Source organism: Kogia breviceps, chromosome 5, assembly GCF_026419965.1.
Source record: "Kogia breviceps isolate mKogBre1 chromosome 5, mKogBre1 haplotype 1, whole genome shotgun sequence".
Classification (NCBI taxonomy): domain Eukaryota; kingdom Metazoa; phylum Chordata; class Mammalia; order Artiodactyla; family Physeteridae; genus Kogia; species Kogia breviceps.
In genome coordinates this window covers 82,213,076-82,240,546 of record NC_081314.1, presented here as the reverse complement: position 1 = coordinate 82,240,546, position 27,471 = coordinate 82,213,076, and the positions used below count along the sequence as shown (strand labels likewise).

The 27,471-nt window shown below is 37.1% G+C and overlaps 1 protein-coding gene across 2 annotated transcripts in view; it reads left to right on the top strand.

Annotated features, from left to right (window-relative positions):
• SLC49A4 (solute carrier family 49 member 4) overlaps positions 1-27,471 on the top strand; it is a 108,246-nt gene that overhangs the window by 16,002 nt on the left and 64,773 nt on the right. For both annotated transcript variants that reach the window (XR_010840746.1, XM_059064403.2), the window contains exons 3-4: positions 14,445-14,710; positions 25,782-25,911. Coding sequence is in view for 1 of the 2 variants with exons in the window: in XM_059064403.2 (XP_058920386.1) it covers positions 14,445-14,710; positions 25,782-25,911 (396 nt within the window). In the remaining variant the exon portion in view is untranslated. The remainder of the gene's footprint in view (positions 1-14,444; positions 14,711-25,781; positions 25,912-27,471) is intronic.

The following is a 27,471-nucleotide window of genomic DNA, read 5'->3' as shown; positions in this document are numbered from 1 at the left end:
ATGGTCAGATGGGATTCAGATAAGAAAGATTGGTAGGAGATTAACTCCTCATAATAAGCATTTAACAGGGGAAAAAGCCAATAGAAGATATGTAAAGTGATCTTTAGATTTTTGGAAGATACTTTTTTTTTCCCCTTTGATTGTCTTTGTAATGTGATTATTTCTGAGACATTTCTTCTAAGGACCTATAATATCATATATGAATTTTTAAATTTACTTTTTTTGTTAAATATAGTATACATATAGAAGAGAACATAGGGGCTTCCCTGGTGGCGCAGTGGTTGAGAGTCCGCCTGCCGATGCAGGGGACACGGGTTCGTGCCCCGGTCTGCCCCGGTCTGGGAAGATCCCACGTGCCGCGGAGCGGCTGGGCCCGTGAGCCATGGCCACTGAGCCTGCGCGTCCGGAGCCTGTGCTCCACAACGGGAGAGGCCACCACAGTGAGAGGCCCGCGTACCACAAAAGAAAAGAAGAGTACATAAAACATTTATGTATAGTTTAGTGAAATAATCATGAAAAAGACAACTATGTTCCCATCACCCAGGTTAGAAATCCAGAAATCCCCTGAACCCCCCCTCCCTGGTTTATAACCCTGTCTCTCCTTACTGTACATAATCATAATCACAAATGTTAATAGGATTTTCAGAGTAAACTGAGTTGAAAGTTATGGAGAATATATTCAAAGTCTGTTGCAAATGTCTGTTTATTCTTTTCTTCTGAATAAAGATTTGCCATAGATTTTTTTTTTCCTATTAATACGGAAAGGCACAAACAAGTAAAAGATTATTTTATCTGCAACAGAATGATTACAGGAACAAAATAGGCCAGAAGTAGACATTGGTAATAATTTAACATATAATAATAAACACATAAATCAGTAGGGTTACTAAATAAAGCATATTTTATTAAATAGATTTATCTATTATGTGTTTGGGCAAATTGGTTACGTATTAGAAAAAGAAATGTGGATACTTAACCATACAGTGTGCATTAAAATATATTCCTGACGGATTGATGAGCTTCATATTTAAAATGAAACAGTATAAGAGAAAATTAATCTTATCCCTAAAGAGATTGCTTTTCCAAGTATAAAAACAGTGAAAGAAATCAGAAGGGAAGGATTTGTAGATTTGACTACATAAACATTTGAACCCTCATGCTTCCAAAAAAAAAAAATCATAAAATTAAAATACAAACTAGGAAACATATGTGTTGCAAATATGATATCTAACTTACAAAATAATATAAAAATATAAGCACTTTTGAAGAGAATGGGAAAATGAACATAATAGACATTCTTAACAAATGTTGGTTTGCAGATTTCAGATTTCATTATTTAAATTCATAACTTGGCAGTCAACATTTATTGACAGTCTGTGTATTTGTAAAGCATAGGCTAAGCTGTGTAAAGAGATAAAAAATATACAAGCTCAATAAATAGAAGTTTATTTTTCTACCAAGAAACAGTCTAAAAGATAGTGGGCTGCTCCAGGCATGTAGGCAGCTCTGTTTCAGGGACCCAAGTTCCTTTTCTGTTGTTCTAACATCCCTGGGGTGATATCTTTGTCCAAGTGGTCAAAGCTGGCTCATCATCAGTGCTTTCATTCTAGCCCACAGGAAGGGGAAATAGGACATCCAGGGCAAATGACTACCTCTTTAAGTGATGACTAGGAAGCTGTATGTATCAATTCTACTCACATCCCATTGGTACAAACTTAGTACATGGCCACACGTATCTGCAAGGGGAGCTGGAAATGTAGCTCAGCAGCCATGTCCCCAGTTAAAATGCAAAGATACTTTTAAAAAAAAGATATAGCTATCACAGCATAAACAGAAATAATGGTACAAGGCACTAAATTAAGCAGTACTCCTCTGGGTAGGAAATCTCAGCTAGAAACAAGTACTTCCTGTTAGCATGATTGTGGAAGTCTCATTTTTGCCATGGAATGTCATATTTCATTTCTTTTTGTAGAAGTGGGAGGATTTGTTCTCTGTCCCAGGTAACAAAGTTGGTTTGAAAATAAATTTAAGAAATAACAACAAAAATGCATGGATGCTGTAACAAAAGGAAGGGAGAATGGATGTAAGGAGACAGTGCTATCAAATGTCTCCACGTACCCCCTCTTCCCATGCAAAGAACATATTCATCTTTCCTCAAAGGAGAAGACCCACAGTCCTGTCCAGTTATTGTGTCCAACTCAAAGTCCAGAGTCTCTGGCTTCTATCAGGTCTTTGTGGTTCTCTGGGAGTAACCCCTTTGATTGTTCTTTGTGATTTTGGCTTTGTCCTTGGGAAGGCTCATTTTTGGTCCATTCTTCTTAGCGAATACACCTGAAGTTGGAGGCTATGCCATTCTTAGGGGCTACACAGCTGTTGTGTTTCACTTTCTGCCTGATACTGATTTGGGGACCTCATTACTTTAGGAATCAAGCATCTTAAAGCTTCATAGAACCGTTTTGCGGTGTCTTTGGTGATACACTTCCCTCAAACATTTAGTAGGCTTCTCTATTTACATCCAGTGGGTTCATGTAAATGTAGCCACATCCAAAGATTTTTACTTATGGTTGTGTTTCTTACACCTGCTGAATCTCCTTTCCTTTACTCCTTCTGTGCTCAGCTCATCCCTTTTCCCTCAATTTTGTGGTGGCTACCGAGATGCCATCTGAAAAAAGGCCTGGGTAGGAAAATAACACCTTTAGTTTGATCTTTGCACTAGACAGGCTCTGAAGGATGTTATTTCCTGCCATTTTAGGATACAGAAGCAACCTGAGGCTTCAAATTCCTGGATTCTCATTAAATTTGGATAGTAGGCCTTGGGCAGAGAGAAACCCTGTTAGCAGAGCTCTTGTCCCTTCCTTCTGTGCTTGCAAACCAGCTACCACTTGCCTGGCTCCATCTCTCTTGTAGTGCCATCCTAAAAGCAGCAAGGGGCAGGAAACAGAGTAGTGTTCTGATTTTTTTCCAGCCAGTTGCAGATAATCACAAGCAGTGGTTTTGCTGCATCTCACAAGTCACCTGCCTTTTCAGCCTGCAGCCTAACCACTAAGTCAGTGCCAAATATGTTATGCCTTTCTGAATGCAGAATCCTAATTCTGGAGCTAATTTCTCAATCAGGGAACAGTTAAGCGGTTATAGTGAGGAGTCTCAAAATATAATGGCTGAAACAAGATAGTATTTCTTTCTTATGTGATCGTCCAGAGTTGGCAGGTGGGCCAGGGCCTAGGCAGCTCTGTTCTACAAACGAAACTAAGTTCCCTCTATCTTGTTGCTTCCCTAGGGAGATGCCTTGGCAGGACAGTCTAGAGTGGATTTATCTTCACTGTAGTCACATTTCATCCCACAGGAAGAGGGAGAGAGAGACCAGGGAGAGCATTTTATCTTCAAGGAGGTGACCTTGAAATTCTCCCACTCTCATCACATGGGCCCAAACTTGGTAACAAGACCCCACCTCACTGCAGGGGGAGCTTGGAAATGCAGACTGTAGCTCACCCCAGCGCAGACTTGGCGTGCTCTGTAATTAAAAGGAAAATAGAGAGAATGGACACTGGGGGATAGTTTATTGTCTCTACCACAAGCAAACTGGCTATTTAGGAGGAAAAGATCAGTTTAGATCCTCGTTTTATACTATGCATCAAAATAAATTCAGATGAATTAAATGGTTAAATATTTAGTTGGAAAACGATATATAGGAATATTTATCTGATCTCTACATAGGAATTTTTTTCTAAAGCATGAAAAACAGGAAAATTATAAAGAGAAAAATTGATGTTACCACTTACAAACTGTTGAGTGCACAAATTGTTAAGCTTAAAACAAAATTGACCAACAGGAGAAAATATTTGTCAAAATAAGGGCAAAAACAGGTAAATAATACAAATAAATATATTAAGCACTCATTCAAAATAAGAAAAATTGTAATATACCAATGAGAAAAAAGACCAGTAGTCAAAAAAAGAAATGCAAATTAAAACAAGGAGATCCCTTTTGGCCTTACCAAGTGTGACAGACAGAATAACACCCCCATCCCCCAAAGATGTCCATGTTCTAATATCTGGAACCTGTGAATGTGTTCTGTTACATGGCAAAAGAGAACTACGATTGTAGGTGGAATTAAGTTTGCTAATCATCTGACCCTAAAATAGGGAGATTATCCTGGGTTATCCAGGTGGGCCCAATGTAATCACAAAAGTCCTAAAAGGAGAGATAGAAGAGGAAGTCGGAGAGATGCAGTGTGAGAAGGACTCAAACCACTGTTGCTGGCTTTGAAGACAGAAGAGGGTGGCCAGGAGCCAAGGAATGCAGGTGGCTGCTAGAAGCTGGGAAAGACAAGGAAGCATATCCTTCTCTAGAGCCTCCAGAAAGGAACATAGCCATGCCACACCTTGATTTTAGCTCAGTGAGACCCATGTTGGACTTCTGATTTACAGAAATGTAAGAGAATAAGTGAATGTTGTCTTAAAGCCACTAAGTTTGTGGTAATTTGTTATAACAGCAATAGAAAACTAACACACCAACTTTGTGTATATGTGTGTAATTTTTATTTTTCTATTAAAATTTTTTTTCTTTATTTTTAGGTGAGTATTTTTTAAATAGTGGTATTCAATACTGGTGAGGCAGGACTGTTGACCACTACTGATGGGACTGTAAATTGCTACAGTCTCTTCTGAAATACAACTTTGGAGTGTATTTCATAAGATCTAAAATGTTCATAACCTTTGACTTATTGACCTGAAGGAAATAATTTGGAAATGGCAAATATTTTCATACAAAGGTTCTCACAACACCATTATTAATATTAACAAATAAGTAACAAACATTAGGAAAATGTTAAATGAATTTTTGTACATCTGTATGATAGACTATCAGTGGAGCCATCAACAATTATGATATAAAGAATGAAATGAGAAATGCTTATTATAGACTATAAAGTTAAAATGATTTAGTGCATAAACCTGTATATTCAACTTGATATCTATGATTACCTGTGCCTGTCTTGATTGAGAGATGCATTGAAAAAAAAACTGAAAGGAAAAAAAGACTGAAAAATCAAAATATTAGGAATGGTTATATGAGTTAATCATTGAATTTATGGATTTTTTCTTCTCTATGCACTTCTTTTCTACTACGAGTATATATATAAAATACTTTTAAACTAAGAGGACAAAATAAAAGTTATGAGACAAAAATAATGTTATGAGACAAAGTGAGGGGAGGTAGGACTCTCTCAGACCAGGACTAAGTCCATTTTTCTCCCATGCTTTGCTGAGAGATTATTGTATTTGGCCTTAATAAAAATCCTGTGAGATAAAGTACCTTTGGGGAGATTGAAATGAAAGAGAATAAGCGATTCACCAAAGATTATACAGTTAATAAATTTAGATAAGTCTAGAAGCTGAGTCTTTTGATATCTAACCCAATATTCTTTTCACTGTGTTTTTTAATGAACTTTCTGTAACTGTACTTGATATGTTATTATTATAAGCTTCTTTAGGCCAAGACTATAGTTCTTATCTTTATATTCCCTTTAGTGTCTGCTGTAGGTGCCTTGACCATAGTAGATATGCAGTAGATATTTTTAATTGGATCATAATTGGCCAAAATTATTAAAGGGTACAAAAGGGAAATAGATTTTCATAAAAGAAAACTGAAGCTATGGTAAAAATCTTTAGAAGGCTCATTCCTTTTCACCATTTCACTCTATTTCTCCCTTCCTAACTTCCTTTTTCCTGTAATTAATTCATAGCATCTCTGACCCTTTTTATTGCCTTCTTGGGCTAAATAAAGGAAAACTACTTCTAACACTTTAGACCATTTTCAATATCCAGGAAATCCTGTAACACATGAGTTTATTCTCATGCAGGATGATTAAGAATGGGGAATTGGGAGAAAGCTTGTGAACCACTGGCATATTGAGTGTTAGAGATAAGTATTCCTATAGATTCTAAATCATTTCTCATTAAAAATACATAGAATTTAAGAATGCTGGATTTACACTGAGGAAATACCTGCTCAGTTTCTAAAAAGCCAACTCTCTAATGTTATCCCCAGTGCTAGTCATAATAAAGCTTTATAAAGTACATCTCTGCATAGAATAAAAATATGCCAGCTACTGCATGCCTTTGGATCTGAGAACCTCGGGTTATCTCAGTAATCAATGATCTTTATCATTAATGTTAGTTACAGAGAACCTTCAGAATGGAGGCCATGTGGAAGAGTAGAAAGATTTGTGGACTGATGTAGAGAACAAATGTATGGACACCAAGGGAGGAAAGCGGGGAGCAGGGGTGGTGGTGGGATGAATTGGGAGATTGGGATTGACATATATACACTAATATATATAAAGTAGATAGCTAGGGCTTCCCTGGTGGTGCAGTGGTTAAGAATCCGCCTGCCAGTGCAGGGGATACGGATTCGAGCCCTGGTCCAGGAAGATCCCACGTGCCGCTGAGAAACTAAGCCCGTGCGCCACAACTACTGAAGCCCGCCTGCCTAGAGCCCGTGCACCGCCACAAAGAGTAACCCCCGCTCCCCACAGCTAGAGAAAGCCCGCACGCAGCAACAAAGACCCAATGCAGCCATAAATAAACAAACAAACAAATAAATAAATAAATAGCTAATAAGAACCTGCTGTATTTAAAAAAATTAAATTTAATTTAAAAAAAAGATTTGTGGACTGGTGAAATCAGATTTACTTCTGATTTCTAGTCCTGGCTTAGCCATTAGCTATTTTTATGACTTTGGAACTCCCCCCACGAATACTTTTTGAAGAAAAGAAAGTTATAAATAAGTTATAAAATAAGTGTGATTTTAAATGTATTATTAGCTTTTCTGGAACTCAGTTTTTCTGTAAAATCAAGAGGGTGGGTTATCTACCTGAGGTTTGAAGTCTCTTCCAACTATAAAAATTCAAATTCTAAAACATCATATTATTCTAAGTAGAAAATAATTTAAGAATCATGGGTATTTGTTCCAGAATGTCAGGAAGCAAAAGGTTGGGATACCAGAATATCATTAAATACAAGCTAAAATGTCAAGTACATGAGAACACATGAACTTACAGGTCTTCAGTTTGAACTTTAGCTATTGGCATTTGTTTGAAAAGCTATAGTATATTGAATAATAAGAAAAGGAATGCAGCTGTACAGAAATGACACACTTTGGTGCCCCTGAGCCTTGGCCTCTCCATGGGCATGGGCAGCAATTGAGGGCTGAGGTGCCCAGGGCTGGGGCAGATGTGGCCAGGCCATTCTAGGTGTCTTCATGCCTGCTGTGGGCCAGCCAGCCTCAGCAGTACCGACACTGGTGGGCCCCTCCCACTTCCTAGTCTCTACTGTCTGGTTCTGCTGATGCTGGAGAAACTCCCAAAGCTCTGATCTAATCTTCTTCTCAGCCCACAAAGGAAATTCCCCTATTTTCCACCTGGCCTGTGGGGACAGTGTCAACTAGGCCTCAGAAGTAGGCAGCAGCTCTATAAGGAGAAAAAAAAGGGACAAAGAAAAAAGACCCAAGGGAGAAGGGAAGAAAAGGAAGTTGGGTGGGGAGGGGGAGACAAGGAGAGGGAGTCAATTAAGGGACCAGTGAGAGGAGACTGGGATGAAGGAGAGCAGCACCCCTGCACCTTGGCACGTCTGTCAGGGCTTGACCTGCAAAGGTCAGGACACCTGTAGTCTCCTAACTGTGAGTATACGAGTATACCCATCTTCATCAGGCATGAAGTTTCAGACAAGGAAGCAAGAGTTAGACCCCTTTAATTAACTAGTCAGCTTCCAGAGAGCTCCCTTTCTGCTACAGAGCTTATTGCCCAGGAGACAAAACTACGTCCTCATGCTGCTAACTTCTGCCTGCCCTCCCCGGGTGCACTGTGCTGGAGACAGTGCTAAAGCCTTGGCCTCACTCTAACCACTCTCATTTTCTTTTTCTAAAAGTTTTGTTTCCCAAATATTAATCACCTTGTTTTTTGTATTGCTGAATATAAGCTTTTTAAAATTTACAAGTGGAACTGATGTGATGTATGTGGTGGAACCTTGTGAGGTTTGTACAACACAGGTTAGTTGTGTATTTTGGTGACCCCACTTCCCTGTACTTGGATCCTGGAGAGCATCTACACTGCCTTCGCACCCTGGAAGGCACTCTGGGGAGTTTAGAAACCGTGGTCTTTACCCACAAGGAACTTAACTGCTACTTGCAAAACAAAACTGAAACATGTAATCATGACACAGAAAAAGTAACAGTAAGTTATGTGATCTACTTCACTTAACGGAAGGTTGTGAATCACACCTCTTTTGTTGTTCTGTGTTGTTTTTAACAGTCAGCGCAGATCATTCTGTAGGAGTTTCTGAAAGCCAGCTTCTTTGAGGAGTGTTTCGAAAGCATTACAACAATCACAACAAGTTGCATTTATCTTTCAGCATGTGAAGGCAGAGAGACTTTTCAGTTCAGATTGTTCATTTAAGCCGGGTGTTTTTCCTTTTCATGCTGTCAAGTTCATATACCTAATTTTTGTTCTGGCATCTGTTTTTAACAATTAGAATGAATAGTCTAATTGTACATTTCCATTTTCTCATGTATCCGACTTCCATCCTCAGCAGTCTCCTGAAACTGCTTCTGCTCAGATCATGCAAGACCTCCTTGTTGCCGAATCCAGTGGTTACATTTCAGTTAAACCCTCTTTCTGTTTTATCTGAAGTTATTGGTACCTCACTTTCATTTTCTCTAAACCCTTCTCTCCTTAGTTACTAAGACACCAGTCTTTCCTGTTTTATTTTTTTTCTGACTCTATAATTGCTCCTTCTCAATTGTCTTTCTAGTCTCCTCTTCCTCTAACTATTTAAAAGATGATGGTATTCTCCAGAGTTTGTTCCCCAAACGCAATATATATCTCTCATCTCAGACCTCTTTCCTTACCTTGCAACCTGTAGTCAACCACTTATTGGACATTTTTACAGTTATGGGTACCCCCCCCTTATATCCAGTCATTCACTTAATTATATCTATTATACCACCTTAACAGCCCTCCCAACCATCCTTCCTCTGTACCTCACTGTTGTTGCCAGTAGTGCCACCGGATCCTTGTCCTGGACTCCATGCCTAAGAGTGTTCCACTCTGGTTTTCCTTCAGTTTTGCCATTCCTTATGGGGTGAGGAGTCTGTAGAGCCAAAGAGATGTGTCTGCCCTGCTCATCACCACTTTCAAGCTACACAAGACCCCAGGAATCCCTGCAGCATACCTCTTTCCCAGGTCTGTTCTTCCAAGAGTGAACTGCATCCCTGGGGTATGCTCCCTAGGCCCAAGGGGTAGCTAAGGGGCAGGTGTTTGGAAGGGGATAGATGGAGCTTGGATGGAGTTGGACCTTAAGGTTTATGTGCATGTATGCGAAGCCCCTGATGTTGTAGAGCAGAACCAGAGGTCAGAGGAGAAGGAGGCTGTGCAGGGACCTCTACCGGTACACTTGTCCCAGGCCCCACAAGCTTAGGCCTAATTATTGCCTTATTTTTCTTTATATTCCTGATACAGTACTGGTAGGTGACTCTTCAACTACTCTACTTAAAGAGCTTTAGCTTTTTAATTTTATATTCCCATGTACCCACTGCTACCACAGTGCCTGCCCAATACACAGTGAATACTCAGTACATCTTTGTTAAATGAATTAAATAATACAACTTGTATTGAACCATTTATACTTCCTCTCCTTAATTGTCATTTTAAAGAATTTATGGTAATGTTTGTATGATTTTATTATGTCTTAGGGCCAACACTTTTCCAGAAAAAAAAAAACACCTCTATGCATTACTATTAAATGGGAAAACAATATTTTATATATATAACTGAATTATTTTTAAATGTATTTTTACAAACAAGTTAATTTCATAAAATAGGGTACTTTTTTTTTCCCAAGGCTTTTTTTTTTTTTAACATCGTTATTGGAGTATAATTGCTTTACAATGGTGTGTTAGTTTCTGCTTTATAACTAAGTGAATCAGCTATACATATACATATATCCCCATGTCTCCTCCCTCTTGCGTCTCCCTCCCCTATCCCACCCCTCTAGGTGGTCACAAAGCACCAAGCTGATCTCCCTGTGCTATGCGGCTGCTTCCCACTAGCTATCTATTTTACATTTGATGGTGTGTATATGTCCATGCCACTCTCTCACTTCGTCCCAGCTTACCCTTCCCCCTCCCCGTGTCCTCAAGTCCATTCTCTACATCTGTGTCTTTATTCCTGTCCTGGCCCTAGGTTCTTCAGAACATTTTTTTTTTATAGATTCCATATATATGTGTTAGCATACGGTATTTGTTTTTCTCTTTCTGAATTACTTCACTCTGTATGACAGACTCTAGGTCCATCCACCTCACTACAAATAACTCAATTTCATTTCTTTTTATGGCTGAGTAATATTCCATTGTATATATGTGCCACAGCTTCTTTATCCATTCATCTGTTGATGGACACTTAGGTTGCTTCCACGTCCTGGCTATTGTCAATAGAGCTGCAATAAACACTGTGGTACATGACTCTTTTTTTTTTTTTTAGCGGTGTGTGGGCCTCTCACTGTTGTGACCTCTCCCGTTGCGGAGCACAGGCTGCGGATGCACAGGTTCAGCGGCCATGTCTCACGGGCCCAGCCGCTCCGTGGCATGTGGGATCTTCCCAGACCAGGGCATGAACCCGTGTCCCCTGCATCGGCAGGCGGACTCTCAACTACTGCACCACCAGGGAAGCCCCTTTTCATACTTTTTTTTTTTGACTCTTTTTGAATTATGGTTTTCTCAGGGTATATGCCCAGTAGTGGGATTGCTGGGTCGTATGGTAGTTCTACTTTTAGTTTTTTAAAGAACCTCCATACTGTTCTCCATAGTGACTGTATCAATTTACATTCCCACCAACAGTGCAAGAGGGTTCCCTTTTCTCCACACCCTCTCCAGCATTTATTGTTTGTAGATTTTTTGATGATGGCCATTCTGACTGGTGTGAGGTGATACCACATTATACTTTTGATTTGCATTTCTCTGATGATTAGTGATGTTGAGCATCCTTTCATGTGTTTGTTGGCAATCTGTATATCTTCTTTGGAGAAATGTCTGTTTAGGTCTTCTGCCCATTTTTGGATTGGGTTGTTTGTTTTCTTTGATATTCAGCTGCATGAGCTGCTTGTAAATTTTGAAGATTAATCCTTTGTCAGTTGTTTCACTTGCAAATATTTTCTCCCATTCAGACTATACTACAAAGCTACAGTAATCAAGACAGTATGGTAATGGCACAAAAACAGAAATATAGATCAATGGAACAGGATAGAAAGCCCAGAGATAAACCCACACACATATGATCACCTTATTTTTGATAAAGGAGGCAAGAATATACAATGGAGAAAAGACAGCCTCTTCAATAAGTGGTGCTGTGAAAACTGGACAGGTACATGTAAAAGAATGAAATTTAGAACACTCCCTAACACTGTACACAAAAATAAACTCAAAGTGGATTAAAGACCTAAATGTAAGGCCAGACACTATCAAACTCTTAGAGGAAAACATAGGCAGAACACTTTATGACATAAATCACAGCAAGATCCTTTATGACCCACCTCCTAGAGAAATGGAAATAAAAACAAAAATAAATAAATGGGACCTAATGAAACTTAGAAGCTTTTGTACAGCAAAGGAAAACATAAACAAGATGAAAAGTAGGGTAAGTTAATGGTAGGTGATGGAAACCAGTGTCAGGCAAACATGGAAATCTTTAAATTACAGATTGGTGTTATGCCATGTTTACCAGATGGCAGTGCTTATAACAACTTAGTAAGTGCCAGTCTCTGAGGGACTCTAGGATATAGGTGCAAGAAGGAGCAGAACTAAGTTCTGGAAAATTTAAAGATGCTGGGAGGAGCAGGCACTGGATTTCCCTGCCAGGTTTCCCATGAATTCAGAGGGTAACCCCAAATCCTGTAGGTCCCAATTCTCTTACTGAGCTCATTTATGAGGAATGCATTTATTTATGATGACTTTAATGCAAAAAAGCACTTATTTATTTAAGTTAGAATAATTTTTAAGCACCAAAACAGCTTGCTTTTCACTATGATTTTTCACTTTGATAATTCACATTTTAGGTTGGTCTTCCAAGTTTGGTGGCCTTTTAGACTTAGTAGACATCTGAAATGTCTGTAGTGCTATTTATGCTCTGGATACTTACTTTAGCAGGTATACATGTTATAGTGAGAAGTATTCTGATCTGAGAATTGAGTAAACTGGACTTGGATGATCCTTACCTTATCTCAAGCTCACATGTTCTATGACTCTTATGTTTGCTGCTTGGAACACTTAATGATCATAATCTATTCTAAATCTAATAATGTTTATTAGATTTATATTTATTCTAAATCATAATCTAATCTAAATCATAATCTATTCATGATTTCACTGTGACAAGTAGCAAAGAGTTAAGCCATGACAATGATTTGAGTTTTATACCTTAGTTTTCAGGATTCATACTATTTTATCAAGTTTTTTTTTTTTTTTTTTTTTTTGCGGTACGCGGGCCTCTCACTGTTGTGGCCTCTCCCGTTGCGGAGCACAGGCTCCGGACGCGCAGGCTCAGCGGCCATGGCTCACGGGCCCAGCCGCTCTGCGGCATGTGGGATCCTCCCGGACCCGGGCACTAACCCACGTTCCCTGCATCGGCAGGCGGACTCTCAACCACTGCGCCACCAGGGAAGCCCTCAAGTTTTTTTTTAATAGGTCATTTCTTCCATGTTCTCCTTCTACTCTTAACATTTTTAGGCATAATAAAACTTACTCATTCCAACCCTTCTCCTTCTAGATGAGATGAGTCTTTCAGGAACACCTCATTAAAGGTGTTAAATGTCAAAGCAGTTACCTTTATGAGCCACCATGCGTCATTTGATTATTGTACCATCACAAGTCATGATTAAAACCACTTAATGACAGTGTTTCAAGAATATTTCTATGATGAAATTTCTGTGTGACAGCTGGGGACCCTCTGGCATTTGGAGGAGGTATTTGGTTTATAAGCAGTTTAATTGTGTTTGTCATCTAGAAAATAGTTCCCCTTACATGAGAAAAATTTTAAATGTATTTGGTTTTCTTAATTTAGTAATATTAACGATGCTTGAAGCTATTTTGCCTTTGAATAACTTTTCCAACGTTTACAAAGATTTGAGCAGACATAATGCACATATTTCACTTCCCACTCACTTATGCTTCTACATTAGGGCCCTACATCTCCTCACATGCCTGTTTATTATTTCCTTCTACATTCGAAAATTTTTTTCTAAGTAGCTTAAGATGGTACTTGTTAAAAAGAGGATTTGGCACCCACATGGTGACTGAGAAGCAAAAGGAACAGAAAGAAAAAGTAGTTAGTATCATGTGTATGTCACATACACTGTTCCTTCCCTTTCCTCTACCTCCAAGATAGAAGAGGTTGACTCACTTCCCATTCTTGTCTGTGCTTTTTGGACTTCTGGCTTCTTTTCTCCTTCAAGGCTACTCTTGAATGTGAATGTATATTTTTGGGGTGGAGGAAGAAATGTGGGAAAAGGGTTTTCACGTTCCGTGTTCAGCAGGGAACAGGATAGAGCACTGAATAGAATAGTGAGGAAGGATGAGCAAGAGAACAACTGGAATGGAAGCAAGAAACTGCTTTTCACTAACCCTTACAATTAAAGTCATGGTCAGAGAATTGGGACTGGAAGGGACCTAGTGATCTGTGATTATATAGTACCTTAACCTAACAAATGCTCAAGGCATGAATATTCAATTTAAACTAATCTCATCATTTTAGAGGAGAAGGAATGGAATCCTACAAAGACATATTACCCAGGGCCATTCAGCTAGTCAGGTGCAGACTAGATCCTCTGATTCCTCTTCCATTAGAAGATTCTATAATTATTACTTTCTTTTTTGTATTTCCATCACCTGGCGCAGAGTAGGTGTGAAATGTTGAGCTCAACTAACTGTGTTATTTGTAGGGCTGGCGGCACTTACTAGGTCTCTGTGAGTGGCAGTCTAATAGAGTATGGATTTGGGAGTCAGACCTGGGTCTAAATCTTAGCTTACCTGTTAGCACTTGGGCAAGTTTCTTTATCTTTCCAAGGCAAAGCTTTCATATCTCAATAAATGGGAATAATAATAGCTTCCACATAGTGTTGTGATAACAAATGAAACAGGTTATTGGACGTATTTAGTTTGGAGTGTGACACAAATCAGAGGCTTTGGTAAATATTTGTGAAATGAATAAGGGGTGACTATTGCTGTATTTTATCTCCCTCACAGAGAGTCACCATACTTTACGTTTCAGGTGTGTCATAGTCTTTACAGATATGTATTCTTATTGCCATAGTTAACTGCAGTGTGGCTAACTTCTTTTTGTCTAGAAGATTCATTCCTGTCTCAGCTACCTCACAGCCTTTTAATTTGTTTGATTGCAGACTAATCCATGCAGGACAGCTGTTAAATGGATTGGCAGGTCCGACTGTAATGAACGCAGCTCCATTCCTCTCCACAACATGGTTCTCTGCAGACGAGCGGGCCACTGCCACAGCTATTGCATCAATGCTCAGTTATCTTGGGGGAGCGTGTGCGTTTTTAGTTGGACCACTTGTTGTTCCAGCTCCTAATGGGACGACGCCTCTTCTTGCTTCAGAGAATAGCAGGGCCCACATTAAAGATCGCATAGAGACTGTATTATATGCAGGTATTTTGAAGTTTATTTTCTTCCTGTTATATTTTGTCTTTTATCCCCATCATCTTCACTCTATTTTTTGTATACCAAATCACTTCTTATGAAATAGAGGACTAATCCATACATATTCATATATGTGCTTTCCTTTCATATAATATGGAGATGCCTATTTAAAACTGACCCTTTCTTGGAAGTTATTAAGTTTAAAATGTATTATTGCTACATGTAAGGTTATTTCTTAACTTTGCTCTTCCTGTGCATTTACAGTTAAGCACTGTATAACACATTGTCTGGTGTCTTTTCTAGATATCAGTATAAAAAACTGAATATCATGATCCACGATTAATATTTGTAAAGCATCTGTTGGTAGGTGTTAAGCCCATTTTCTCCCTTGTAGTTTCCCTGTTATTGGCTATGTTCTCTAACCTTATAAACCTACATCACTCATGATTTATCCTTTTCATTTCCTACTCTCTGTATGTTTAGCCTATTAATAAGGGATGTTGATCTTTTCAAAATATTCTCCTGGGTCCTTTCTCTTTATTTCTAGAGTCAAGCCCTAGTCCACTCTTAGATCTCCTTAAATATATCCCCTCTCCCTATGTGCCTGCTTATTATTTCCTTCTGCATTCAGAAAACTTTTTATAAGTGTTTACTATATATTAAGGACCTTGCTAAGCACTGGGATTTGGTAAGATCACTGATGAGATCATTATAATACAAGTAAGGATATACAGAGCTTAGAAGGCCTAATTGACCTGGCTTTGGGGAGAAGTTGAGGAGTCAGGGAAGGCTTCACTAGGAATGTGATAATTTTTTTTTAAAACATCTTTATTGGAGTATAACTGTTTTACAATAGTGTGTTAGTTTTTCCTTTACAACAAAGTGAATTGGTTATACACATACATATGTTCCCATATCTCTTCCCTCTTGCATCACCCTCTCTCAGGAATGTGATAATTAAAACTAAGAATTTCATAGGAGTTCACTGAATGTTAAAGTGGGTTAAGGTTCCTTATAGAAGGAACAGCAACTGAGAAGGCAGAGAAGGCATGAGAGAGCTCAGTATGTCCAGGGAACTGCACGTAATTTGCTGTAACTAGAGTAGTGTAAATATGTGTTTGGGTGTAGGTAGCAAGTGGCAGAAAATGAGACTGGAAAGATAAAGGACCAGATTATGATGAACTTCATATTAGTTCATGTATTTACTTATTAATTTAACAAATATATTTTGAACTCCTATGTATCTGTCAGTGTGCTAGGCACTGAAGTAAACATGGTTCCTGACCAGACAGAACTTAACAGTGTCCCAAAGGATATAGACAAGTAGTTGTAAAACAGGGTAGTAAGGGCTATAACCAAAGACCTACAGTTGCTTTGAGAGCTCAGAGGAGAAGCACCTAACCAGATTTTGGTGGTCAAGTAGAGCTTCCTGGAGTTGCAGCATCTAATTTGGAACCTGACAGATGAAAGAGAGTTAGCTAACTATAATGGGAAGAAGGAATAATACATTAGAAAGACAGAACCATGGAGGAGAAGCCCAGTAATGGCCGGGAGAGCCTGCTGCATTCAAGCAACTGAAAACCCAGAGTAATTTAGATCTGGTGAGAGTGGTGACAGATGAAGCCAGAGAGGTAAGCTGTACCACGCAAGCCTTCTAAGCAGAAGTAAAGGGTTTGAAGTTCATCATGTTGTAGGCAGAGGCCACACTCTGGAGAATTTTACACTAGAGAGTTCCATAATGGGATTTACATTTCAAAACATTGGCCTGGCAAAAAAGTTCGTTCTGGTTTTTCCGGAACATGGAGAAACCCAAACGAACATTTTGGCCAACCCAGTAGGATTTGGAGGGCATAAAAGTGAAATTAGAGGTGGTGGCAGTAAATACACCATTTAACCCCCCTGTAGACAGCTCACTCCTTTTTAAAAAAATTTTTTTTGGGGGGGACCCAATGCTATTGCAGAATGCACAGGAAGTTTGGTATTTTCTGCTTACATTACTCTTCAGTCTCCCACTTTATTATATGGGAAAAGGTATGACTTTTTTTAAAATTAAATTTTATTTTTTTATACAGCAGGTTCTTATTAGGCATCCATTTTATACACATCAGTGTATACATGTCAATCCCAATTCATCACACCACCACCACCACCACCACCACTACCACCACTGCTTTCCCCCCTTGGTGTCCATACGTTTGTTCTCTACTTCTGTGTCTCTGTTTCTGCCCTGCAAACTGGTTCATCTGTACCATTTTTCTAGGTTCCACCTATATGCGTTAATATATGATATTTGTTCTTCTCTTTCTGACTTACTTAACTCTGTATGACAGTCTCTAGATCCATCCATGTCTCTACAAATGACCCAATTTCATTCCTTTTTATGGCTGAGTAATATTCCATTGTATATATGTACCACATCTTCTTAATCCATTCGTCTGTCAGTGGGCATTAAGATTGCTTCCATGACCTGGCTATTGTAACTAGTGCTGCAGTGAACATTGAGGTGCATGTGTCTTTTTGAATTATGGTTTTCTTTGGGTATATGCCCAGTAGTAGGATTGCTGGGTCATATGGTTTAAAAACTATTTTTAGTTTTTAAGGAACCTCCATCCTGTTCTCCATAGTGGCTGTATCAATTTACATTACCACCAACAGTGCAAGAGGGTTCCTTTTTCTCCACACCCACTCCATAATTTGTTGTTTGTAGATTTTCTGATGATGCCCATTCTAACTAGTGTAAGGTGATACCTCATTGTAGTTTTGATTTGCATTTCTCTAATAATTAGCAATGTTGAGCAGCTTTTCATATGCTTCTTGGCCATCTGTATGTCTTCTTTGGAGAAATGTCTATTTAGGTCTTCTGCCCATTTTTGGATTGGGATGTTTGTTTTTTTAATATTGAGCTACATGAGCTGTTTATAAATTTTGGAGATTGATTCTTTGTCCATTGATTCATTTGCAAATATTTTCTCCCATTCTGAGGGTTGTCTTTTCGTCTTTTTTATGGTTTCCTTTGCTGTGCAAAAGCTTTTAAGTTTCATTAGGTCCCATTTGTTTATTTTTGTTTTTATTTCCATTACTCTAGGAGGTGGATCAAAAAAGATGTTGCTGTGATTTATGTCAAAGAGTGTTCTTCCTACGTTTTCCTCTAAGAGATTTATAGTGTCCAGTCTTACATTAGGTCTCTAATCCATTTTGAGTTTCTTTTTGTGCATGGTGTTGGGGACTGTTCTAATTTCATTCTTTTACATGTAGCTGTCCAGTTTTCCCAGCACCTCTTATTGAAGAGGCTGTCTTTTCTCCATGTATATCCTTGCCTCCTTTGTCATAGAGTAGTTGACCATATGTGCGTGGGTTTATCTCTGGGCTTTCTATCTTGTTCCATTGATCTATTTTTCTGTTTTTGTGCCAGTACCATATTGTCTTGATTACTGTAGCTTTGTAGTATAGTCTGAAGTCAGGGTATCTGATTCCTCCAGGTCCGTTTCTTTCCCTCAACACTGCTTTGGCTATTCGGGGTCTTTTGTGTCTCCATACAAATTTTAAGATTTGTTGTTCTAGTTCTGTAAAAAAATGCCATTGGTAATTTGATAGGGTTTGCATTGAATCTGTAGATTGCTTTGTGTAGTATAGTCATTTTAACAATATTGATTCTTCCAATCCAAGAACATGGTGTATCTCTCCATCTGTTTGTGTCATCTTTGATTTCTTTCATCAGTGTCTTACAGTTTTCTGAGTACAGGTCATGCACCTCCTTAGGTAGGTTTATTCCTAGGTATTTTATTCTTTTTGTTGCAGTGGTGAATGGGATTGTTTCCTTAATTTCTCTTTCTGATCTTTCATTGTTAGTGTATAGGAATGCAAGAGATTTCTATGCATTAATTTTGTATCCTGCATCTCTACCAAATTCATTGATTAGCTCTAGTAGTTTTCTGGTGGCATCTTTAGGATTCTCTATGTATATAGCATCATGTCATCTGCAAACAGTGACAGTTTGACTTCTTCTTTTCCAATCTGTATTCCTTTTATTTCTTTTTCTTCTCTGATTGCTGTGGCTAGGACTTCCAAAACTATGTTGAATAATAGTGGTGAGAGTGGACATCCTTGTCTTGTTCCTGATCTTAGAGGAAATGCTTTCAGTTTTTCACCATTGAGAATGATGTTTGCCGTGGGTTTGTCGTATATGGCCTTTATTATGTTGAGGTAGGTTACCTCTATGCCCACTATTATGTTGAGGTAGGTTCCCTCTATGCCCACTTTCTGGAGAGTTTTTATCATAAATGGGTGTTGAATTTTGTCAAAAGCTTTTTCTGCATCTGCATTTGAGATGGTCATATGGTTTTCATTCTTCAATCTGTTAATATGGTGTATCACATTGATTGATTTGTGTATATTGAAGAATCCTTGCATCCCTGGGATAAATCCCACTTGATCATGGTGTATGATCCTTTTAATGTGTTGTTGGATTCTGTTTGCTAGTATTTTGTTGACGATTTTTGCATCTATATTCATCAGTGATACTGGCCTGTCATTTCCTTTTTTTGTAGTATCTTTGTCTGGTTTTGGTATCAGGGTGATGGTGGCCTCAGAATGAGCTTGGGAGAGTTCCTTCCTCTTCAATTTTTTGGAAGAGTTTGAGATGGATGGGTGTTAGCTCTTCTCTAAATGCTTGATATAATTCACCTGTGAAGCCATCTGGTCCTGAACTTTTGTTTGTTGGAAGATTTTAAATCACAGTTTCAATTTCATTACTTGTGATTGGTCTGTTCATAGTTTCTATTTCTTCCTGGTTCACTCTTGGAAGGTTACACCTTTCTACGAATTTGTCCATTTCTTCCAGGTTGTCCATTTTATTGGCATAGAGTTGCTTGTAGTAGTCTCTTAGGATACTTTGTATTTCTGTGGTGTCTGTTGTAACTTCTCCTTCTTCATTCCTAATTTTATTGATTTGAGTCCTCTCCCTCTTTTTCTTGATGAGTCTGGCTAAAGGTTTAACAATTTTGTTTATCTTCTCAAAGAACCAGCTTTTAGTTTTATTGATCTTTGCTATTGTTTTCTTTGTTTCTATTTCATTTATTTCTGCTCTGATCTTTATGATTTCTTTCCTTCTGCTAACTTTGGGTTTTGTTTGCTCTTCTTTCTCTAGTTCCTTTAGATGTAAGCTTAGATTGTTTATTTGAGATTTTTCTTGTTTCTTGTTCCTTGAGTATAGCTATAAACTTCCCTCTTAGAACTGCTTTCGCTTCATCCCATAGGTTTTAGATCATCGTGCTTTCATTGTCATTTGTCTCTAGGTATTTTTTGATTTCCTCTTTGATTTCTTCAGTGATCTCTTGGTTATTTAGTAATGTATTGTTTAGCCTCCATGTGTTATGTGTTTTTTATGTTTTTTTCCCTGTAATTCATTTCTAATATCATAGCGTTGTTGTCAGAAAAGATGCTTGATATGATTTCAATTTTCTTAAATTTACTGAGGTTTGATTTGTGACCCAAGGTGTGATCTATCCTGGAGAATGTTCCGTGTGCACTTGAGAAGAAAGTGTAATCTGCTGTTTGGGGATGGAATGTTGTATAAATATCAATTAAATCTACGTGGTCTATTGTGTCATTTAAAGCTTGTGTTTCCTTATCAATTTTCTGTTTGGATGATCTGTCCATTGGTGTAAGTGAGGGGTTAAAGTCCCCCACATTATTGTGTTTCTGTTAATTTCCTCTTTTATAGCTGTTAGCAGTTGCCTTACGTATTGAGGTGCTCCTATGTTGGTTGCATATATATTTATAATAGTTATATCTTCTTGGGTTGACCCCTTGATCATTATGGAGTGTCCTTCCTTGTCTCTTGTAACATTCTTTATTTTAAAGTCTATTTTATCTGATATGAGTATTGCTACTCCAGCTTTCTTTTGATTTCCATTTGCATGGGATATCTTTTTCCATCCCCTCCCTTTCAGTCTGTATGTGTCCCTACGTCTGAAGTGGGTCTCTTGTAGACAGTATATATATGGGTCTTGTTTTTGTAACCATTCAGCAAGCCTGTGTCTTTTGGTTGGAGCATTTAATTCATTCACTTTTAAGGTAATTATCAATATGTATGTTCCTGTTACCATTTTCTTAATTGTTTTGGGTTTCTTTTACTAGGTCCTTTTCTTCTCTTGTGTTTCCCACTTAGAGAAGTTCCTTAAGCATTTGTTGTAGAGCTGGTTTGGTGGTGCTGAATTCTCTTAGCTTTTTCTTGTCTGTAAAGCTTTGGATTTCTCCATCGAATCTGAATGAGATCCTTGCTGGGTAGAGTAATCTTGGTTGTTGGGTCTTCCCTTTCATCACTTTAAGTATATCATGACACTCTCTTCTGGTTTGGAGAGTTTCTGCTGAGAAATCAGCTGTTAACCTTATGGAAGTTCCCTTGTATGTTATTTGTCATTTTTCCCTTGCTGCTTTCAATAATTTTTCTTTGTCTTTAACTTTTGCTGATTTGATTACTGTGTATCTCAGCGTGTATCTCCTTGGGTTTATCCTGTATGGGGCTCTCTGTGCTTCCTGGAGTTGAGTGGCTATTTCGTTTCCCATGTTAGGGAAGTTTTCGACTATAATCTCTTCAAATATTTTCTCAGGTCCTTTCTCTCTGTCTTCTCCTTCTGTGACCCCTATAAGCCGAATGTTGTTTCGTTTAACGTTGTACCAGAGATATCTTAGGTTGTCTTCATTTCTTTTCATTCTTTTTTCTTTACTCTGTTCCGCAGCAGTGAATTCCACCATGCTGTCTTCCAGGTCACTTATCTGTTCTTCTGCCTCGGTTATTTTGCTGTTGATTCCTTCTAGTGTAGTTTTCATTTCAGTTATTCTCTTGTTCATCTATGTTTGTTTGTTCTTTAATTCTTCTAGATCTTTGTTAAACATTTCTTGCATCTTCTCGATCTTTGCTTCCATTCTTTTTCCGAGGTCCTGGATCATCTTCACTATCATAATTCTGAATTCTTTTTCTGGAAGTTTGCCTATCTCCACTTCATTTAGTTGTTTTTCTGGGATTTTATCTTGTTCCTTCATCTGGTACATAGCCCTCTGCCTTTTCATCTTGTCTGTCTTTCTGTGAATGTGGTTTTTGTTCCACAGGCTGCAGGATTGTAGTTCTTCTTACTTCTCCTCGACAGCTCACTCCTTTTAAAGAAAGAAGTTGAAATGTAAAAGTAAATAAGTAAATAAAACTGAAACTAGGTAAAACATAAATTTTCAAGTTTATTTTTGTTATATCATTCTTTTTATTGAAAGCTTAAGCAATCATTATATATTTTAAATGACTGGATTTTAGGCATTATTGGGCATGTATTAATGCTCTACGTCCTCTGCCTTATGGTTCCCATGCAGTCCCACAGAAACCCCTACTCAAAGCTTCCAGCTATTGCTTCAGTGCTTTTGCATTTTCCAGCTTGCCTCCCTGAGATAATGTCCCATGACCCTTCATTCCATTAAAAAATATTTTGCTTAGAATCATGATCTTCAGAGATTAATGACTTTTAAACTAAAATTACCTCAGACAAAGACATCATAAGTAAACTTTTCACCAATATATATAGGCCCACAGGTCCTCAACAAAATACTAGCAAACCAAATCCAGTAACATAATAAGGATTATACACCACCAGCCGATGGGATTTATTCCTGGAATGCAATTTGGTTTAACGTTCAAAATTCAGCTAAATGTAATATGTTAAATCAATAGAATGAAGGAAAAAAACTATGTGATCATCTTAATAGATGAAAAATAAAAGCATTTGGGAAATCCAGCACCCTTTCAAAATAAAAACACCCAACAAATTAGAAATAGACTGGAGCTCCCTCAACCTAATAATATTAGGGCATCTACAAAAAACCCATAAATAAGATCATATTTAATGGTCAAAGACTGAATGCATCCCCTCCTGAGATCAGGAACAAGACAAAGGTGTCCACTCTTGCCGTGTCTACTTAACATTGTGCTGGAGATTCTAACTGGGATGACTGAGTAAGAAAAATAAGTAAAAGGCATCTATATCAGAAAGAAGGAAGTAAAGCTATCTCTTGAAAATGACATGATCTTGAATATAGAAAATCCTCTGTAAGCTAGAAAAAAACTATTAGATCTAAAAAAAACAAGTTTTAGGGTGCAAGATTAATATATAAAAATCAACTGTATTTCTACACATTTGCAATGAACAATCCAAACATGTAATTAGGAAGACAGTGCATTTGCAATAGCCTCAAAAAGAATAAAATATTTAGGAATAAAATTAACAATATAAGTGTAAAACTTGTACTCTGAAGACTATAGAGCACTATTGAAAGAAACTAAAGAAGACCTAAAGAAATGGAAAGACATCCTGTTCATGTGTTAGAAGTTTTAATATTGTGAAGGTGATAATACTCCCCACATTTATCTACAAATTCAGTGCAATCTCAATTAATATTCAGCTGCTTTTATTGCAGAAATTGGCAAGCTGATCTTAAAATCTGTATGGAAATGCAGGGGACTCAGAATAGCCAAACAACCTTGAAAAGGAACAAAGTTGGAGAACTCATAATTTCCAGTTTCAAAACTTACTACAAAGCTACACTGATCAAGACAGCATGGTACTGGCATAATGATAGACATATAAATCAACAAAAGTGAGATTCCAAAAAATAGACCATTACATTTATAGTCAAGTGACTTTTGACAACAGTGACAAGACAATTCAATGGGGAAAGAATAGGCTTTTCAACAAGTGGTATTGGAATAACTGGATATGCACATGCAAAAGAATCAATTTGAATCCCTTCCTTACCCCATACATAAAAATTAATTCAAAATAGGTCATAAACCTAAATGTGAGAACTAAAACTATATAAACTCTTAGAAGAAAACATAGGAGTAAACCTTCATGACCTTGGGTTAGGGGAAGCCTTTTTATAAAGGACACTGAGAGCACAAATGGCAAAAGAAAAAATAGAAAAATAGGATTTCATTAAAATTAAAATCTTGTGCTTCACAATACACCATCAGCAAAGTGAAAAGACAACCCATAGAATGGGAGAAAATAATTGCAAGTCATATATCTGGTAAGCAACTTGTATCCAGAATATTTTTTTAAATTCTTACAATTCAACAACAAAAAGACAAACAATTCAATTAAAAGATAGGCAAAGGACTCGAATAGAGATTTCTCCAAAGAAGATACACAAATGGCTAAGAAGCACATGAAAAGTTGCTCATTGTCATTAGTCATTAGGGAAATGCAAATCAAAACCATAATGAGTTAAACTTCAACCCAGTAGGGTGACTATAATCAATAAAATGGAAAATAACAAGTGTTGATGAGAAAGTAGAGAAATTGGAACCCTCATACATTGCTGGTAGTAATATAAAATGGTGCAGCCTCTTTGGAAACAGGTTGGCAGTTCCTCAAAATGTTAAACATAGATTACCATATGACCCACCAGTTCCATTTCTAGGTATATGCCTAAGTGAGATGAAAACATACATCCATGCAGAAATTCGCACACAAATATTTGTAGTAGCATTATTCATAATAGCCCCAAAGTAGAAACAATCTAAGTGTCTATTAACTGAGTGGATTTTAAAATGTGGTATATCCATTCAGTGGAATATTATTTGGCAAAAAATAAAGTACTGCTCCAACATGGGTGAATCTTGAAAACATTAAGTGAGAGAAGACAGTCACAAAAGACTACATATTATATGATTCCATTTGTTAGAAATGTCCATAGTACTCAAATCCATAGAGATTGAAAGCAGATTAATGGTTGCCTGGGGCTAGGAAATTTGTGGGATAATGGATACAGAGTTTCTTTGGGGGATTATGAAAAAATTTTTAAATTGTGGTGATGGTTGTAAAATTCATTGAATTATGCACTTTAATGTGTGAATTATATGTCATGTGAATTATATCTCAGTGAAGCTGTTTACAAAAATGCCAGTAGTAAGATGGGCAAAGAATACAAACAAGGCAATCACAGAAGAAATACAAATGGCCAATAAGCATATGGAAGATGCTCATTCATTGTTACTAATAATTAAAAGGACTGTAAATTAAAGCAATTCATTTACTTCTTGTTGTTCCTCAGATTGTCAAAGAATAAAGATATTATCTGTGGTTAAGTGTCTTATAGAAATATTGTACCTTTTGCTAAGAATATAGCCCTAGAATTAGAATTATCCTACTGAAAGGATCTCTAGAAATCACTTACTCTGTTTCCTTTATTGGCCCAGAAAGAGTAAGGGATTCATTCAATTTATAAGTTAATTAATGGCATGGATAGGTCTATACTCCAAGGCTTCCTGACTTTTCTACTAGAGTCATGCTTTTCTACTAAATTGAGCACAGTTAAAAGCTGGAGTTTCCATGTACCAGAACTCTGGAGGGAATGATCAGGACTTCTAGGAACCTTTCCTTCTGTAATGGTGCCAAACTAAAATTGTTCAGATGTTGATTTTACTTCTGATTGTTTAATAGCCTACATTAGCTAGTCTTGTGTTTGTTAAATTTTGCTCTCTGTCTCCTGGTTTCTTTCTTTTTTTTTCTTTTTTGGATGCTTTCCTGTTTTGTTCAGATTTCCCATGTAGCCTATAAATTGAGTCTGTCCTACACAGTGCATTAGAATATCCTGTCATTGATCAAACAAACCTTCTCCTATTCTGTTCTTACCAATTTTCTATTATATTCTTTATTTCTTAGGACCATGCTTATTAGACAGTCATCCTAGACCTGTTTAAAGATCTCTGTTATAGATAGTACTGTTGGTTTTTAATGTGTTTTCTCCAGATTAACATTTGTTTACTCCCTCAATCCTCTTTCTGTGTAGTGTACTATACCATAAGTCTACCATACTTATTTCCTTATGACTTCTTACCTACTAAAAGTTATATTTTTATGTATCAGTCTTTCTCACAATACTGAGCTATTTTGGCCAGGCACATACTATACTTTGCTTATCTTTATATATCTAAAGCTTCATTGATGCGCAATAAATATTTGTTAGATAGATACTTGAGATATTGAACTTTTTGTGTTGTCTGATTAACATTTTACTTTTTTTTTTTTTTCAGAGTTTGGAGTTGTCTGCTTACTATTTTCTGCAACTCTAGCTTATTTCCCACCACGGCCTCCTCTTCCTCCCAGTGTTGCTGCAGCTAGCCAGCGGCTGAGTTATCGGCGGAGCTTTTGTAGATTATTAAGGTAAATATACTTAAAACCACTTAGTGGTTTTGACTAGCACCTTGAAGAGAATTCCACATTTATCTAACATAATTTAAGATAGTAGTTTTTCAACAACCTACTAATCAGGTTGTAAATAATTGATAAAATATTGATTAAATGTTTTAGAGAGATTTCCTATCAGAAATCTATCTTTAAAAATTGCCCAGGACAGGAATAAAGACACAGATGTAGAGAATGGACTTGAGGACACGGGGAGGGGGAAGGATAAGCTAGGATGAAGTGAGAGAGTGCCACTAACATATATACAGTACCAAATGTAAAATAGATAGCTAGTGGGAAGCAGCTGCATAGCACAGAGAGATCAGCTTGGTGCTTTGTGTCCCCATAGAGGGGTGAGATAGGGAGGATGGGAGGGAGATGCAAGAAGGAGGAGATACGGGGATATATGTATATGTATAGCTGATTCACTTTGTTATACAGCAGAAACTAACACACCATTGTAAAGCAATTATATTCAAATAAAGATGTTAAAAAATAAAATAAAATAGAAACAAAAAAAAAATGAAAAAAAAATATTAAAATTGCCCAAAGCAAAAACCTCTATAGTTTTTGCCTTCTCTATATACCACCCATATTTTAAAACTCAAACCTTTTGTTTAAATAATTTTCTTTTATAAGGAAACATCATATAATAGTATCTGTGAAATCATGTGTTTTATGTGTTTATTATATTTTTCCTAATATGCAAATTTATTCATTATGTATTTCTTGATACACATTAAAATAAACAAGTGCTATTTAATACAAAGTGAATAAAATAAATAATGTTTATTTACATATCACCTAAAATCATCTTGAACCTCCAGTGGGATCATATTTTGAGAAACTTAATTTCTAATTTTACTTTATTTTATTGGTACAACTTAAATGCAATTAGATTAAATTCTATGCTTGAAGGCTTCAAATACTTGAAGGCCCAGTACTGAATTTGATTCTTTGGATATATAGACCATTTCTGATGATTATGATTTGTAATTGGGCCTCTAGAACTCATGTTTTGGATTTTTTTCTCCAGTTAGTTGTGATGAGTTTTTATTGATTCATCAACAACTCTCCCTAGTTAGTTCTTTCTTTTCTAGTCTTCCTCTCCCACCAGATGGTAAGTTCCTTGTGGTCAAGAACTATCTTTGTATCCTATATATTAATAATGTCTGATAGGAATATAATGGGAGCCACATGTGTCATTTTAAATCTTCTAGTAGCCTTATTTTTAAAAAGTAGAAAGAAACAGGTAAAATTAATTTTAATAGCATATTTTATTTAACTCTATATCTCAAGTATTATTTCAACATGTAATCAGTATTCAGAATTATTAATGAGATACTTTACATTCTTTCATTCATAGAAAATCTTCGAAATCCAGTGTGTATTTTATACTTACAGCACATCTCAATTTAGATGCTAAATTTGCATTAGAAATACTTGGTCTGCATTTAGATTTCATTAAATTTACAATTAAAACAGTTTTCATTGAGCAGTGTCTCCCATATTGTACTATTTATCTAAAGTTAAAAATAA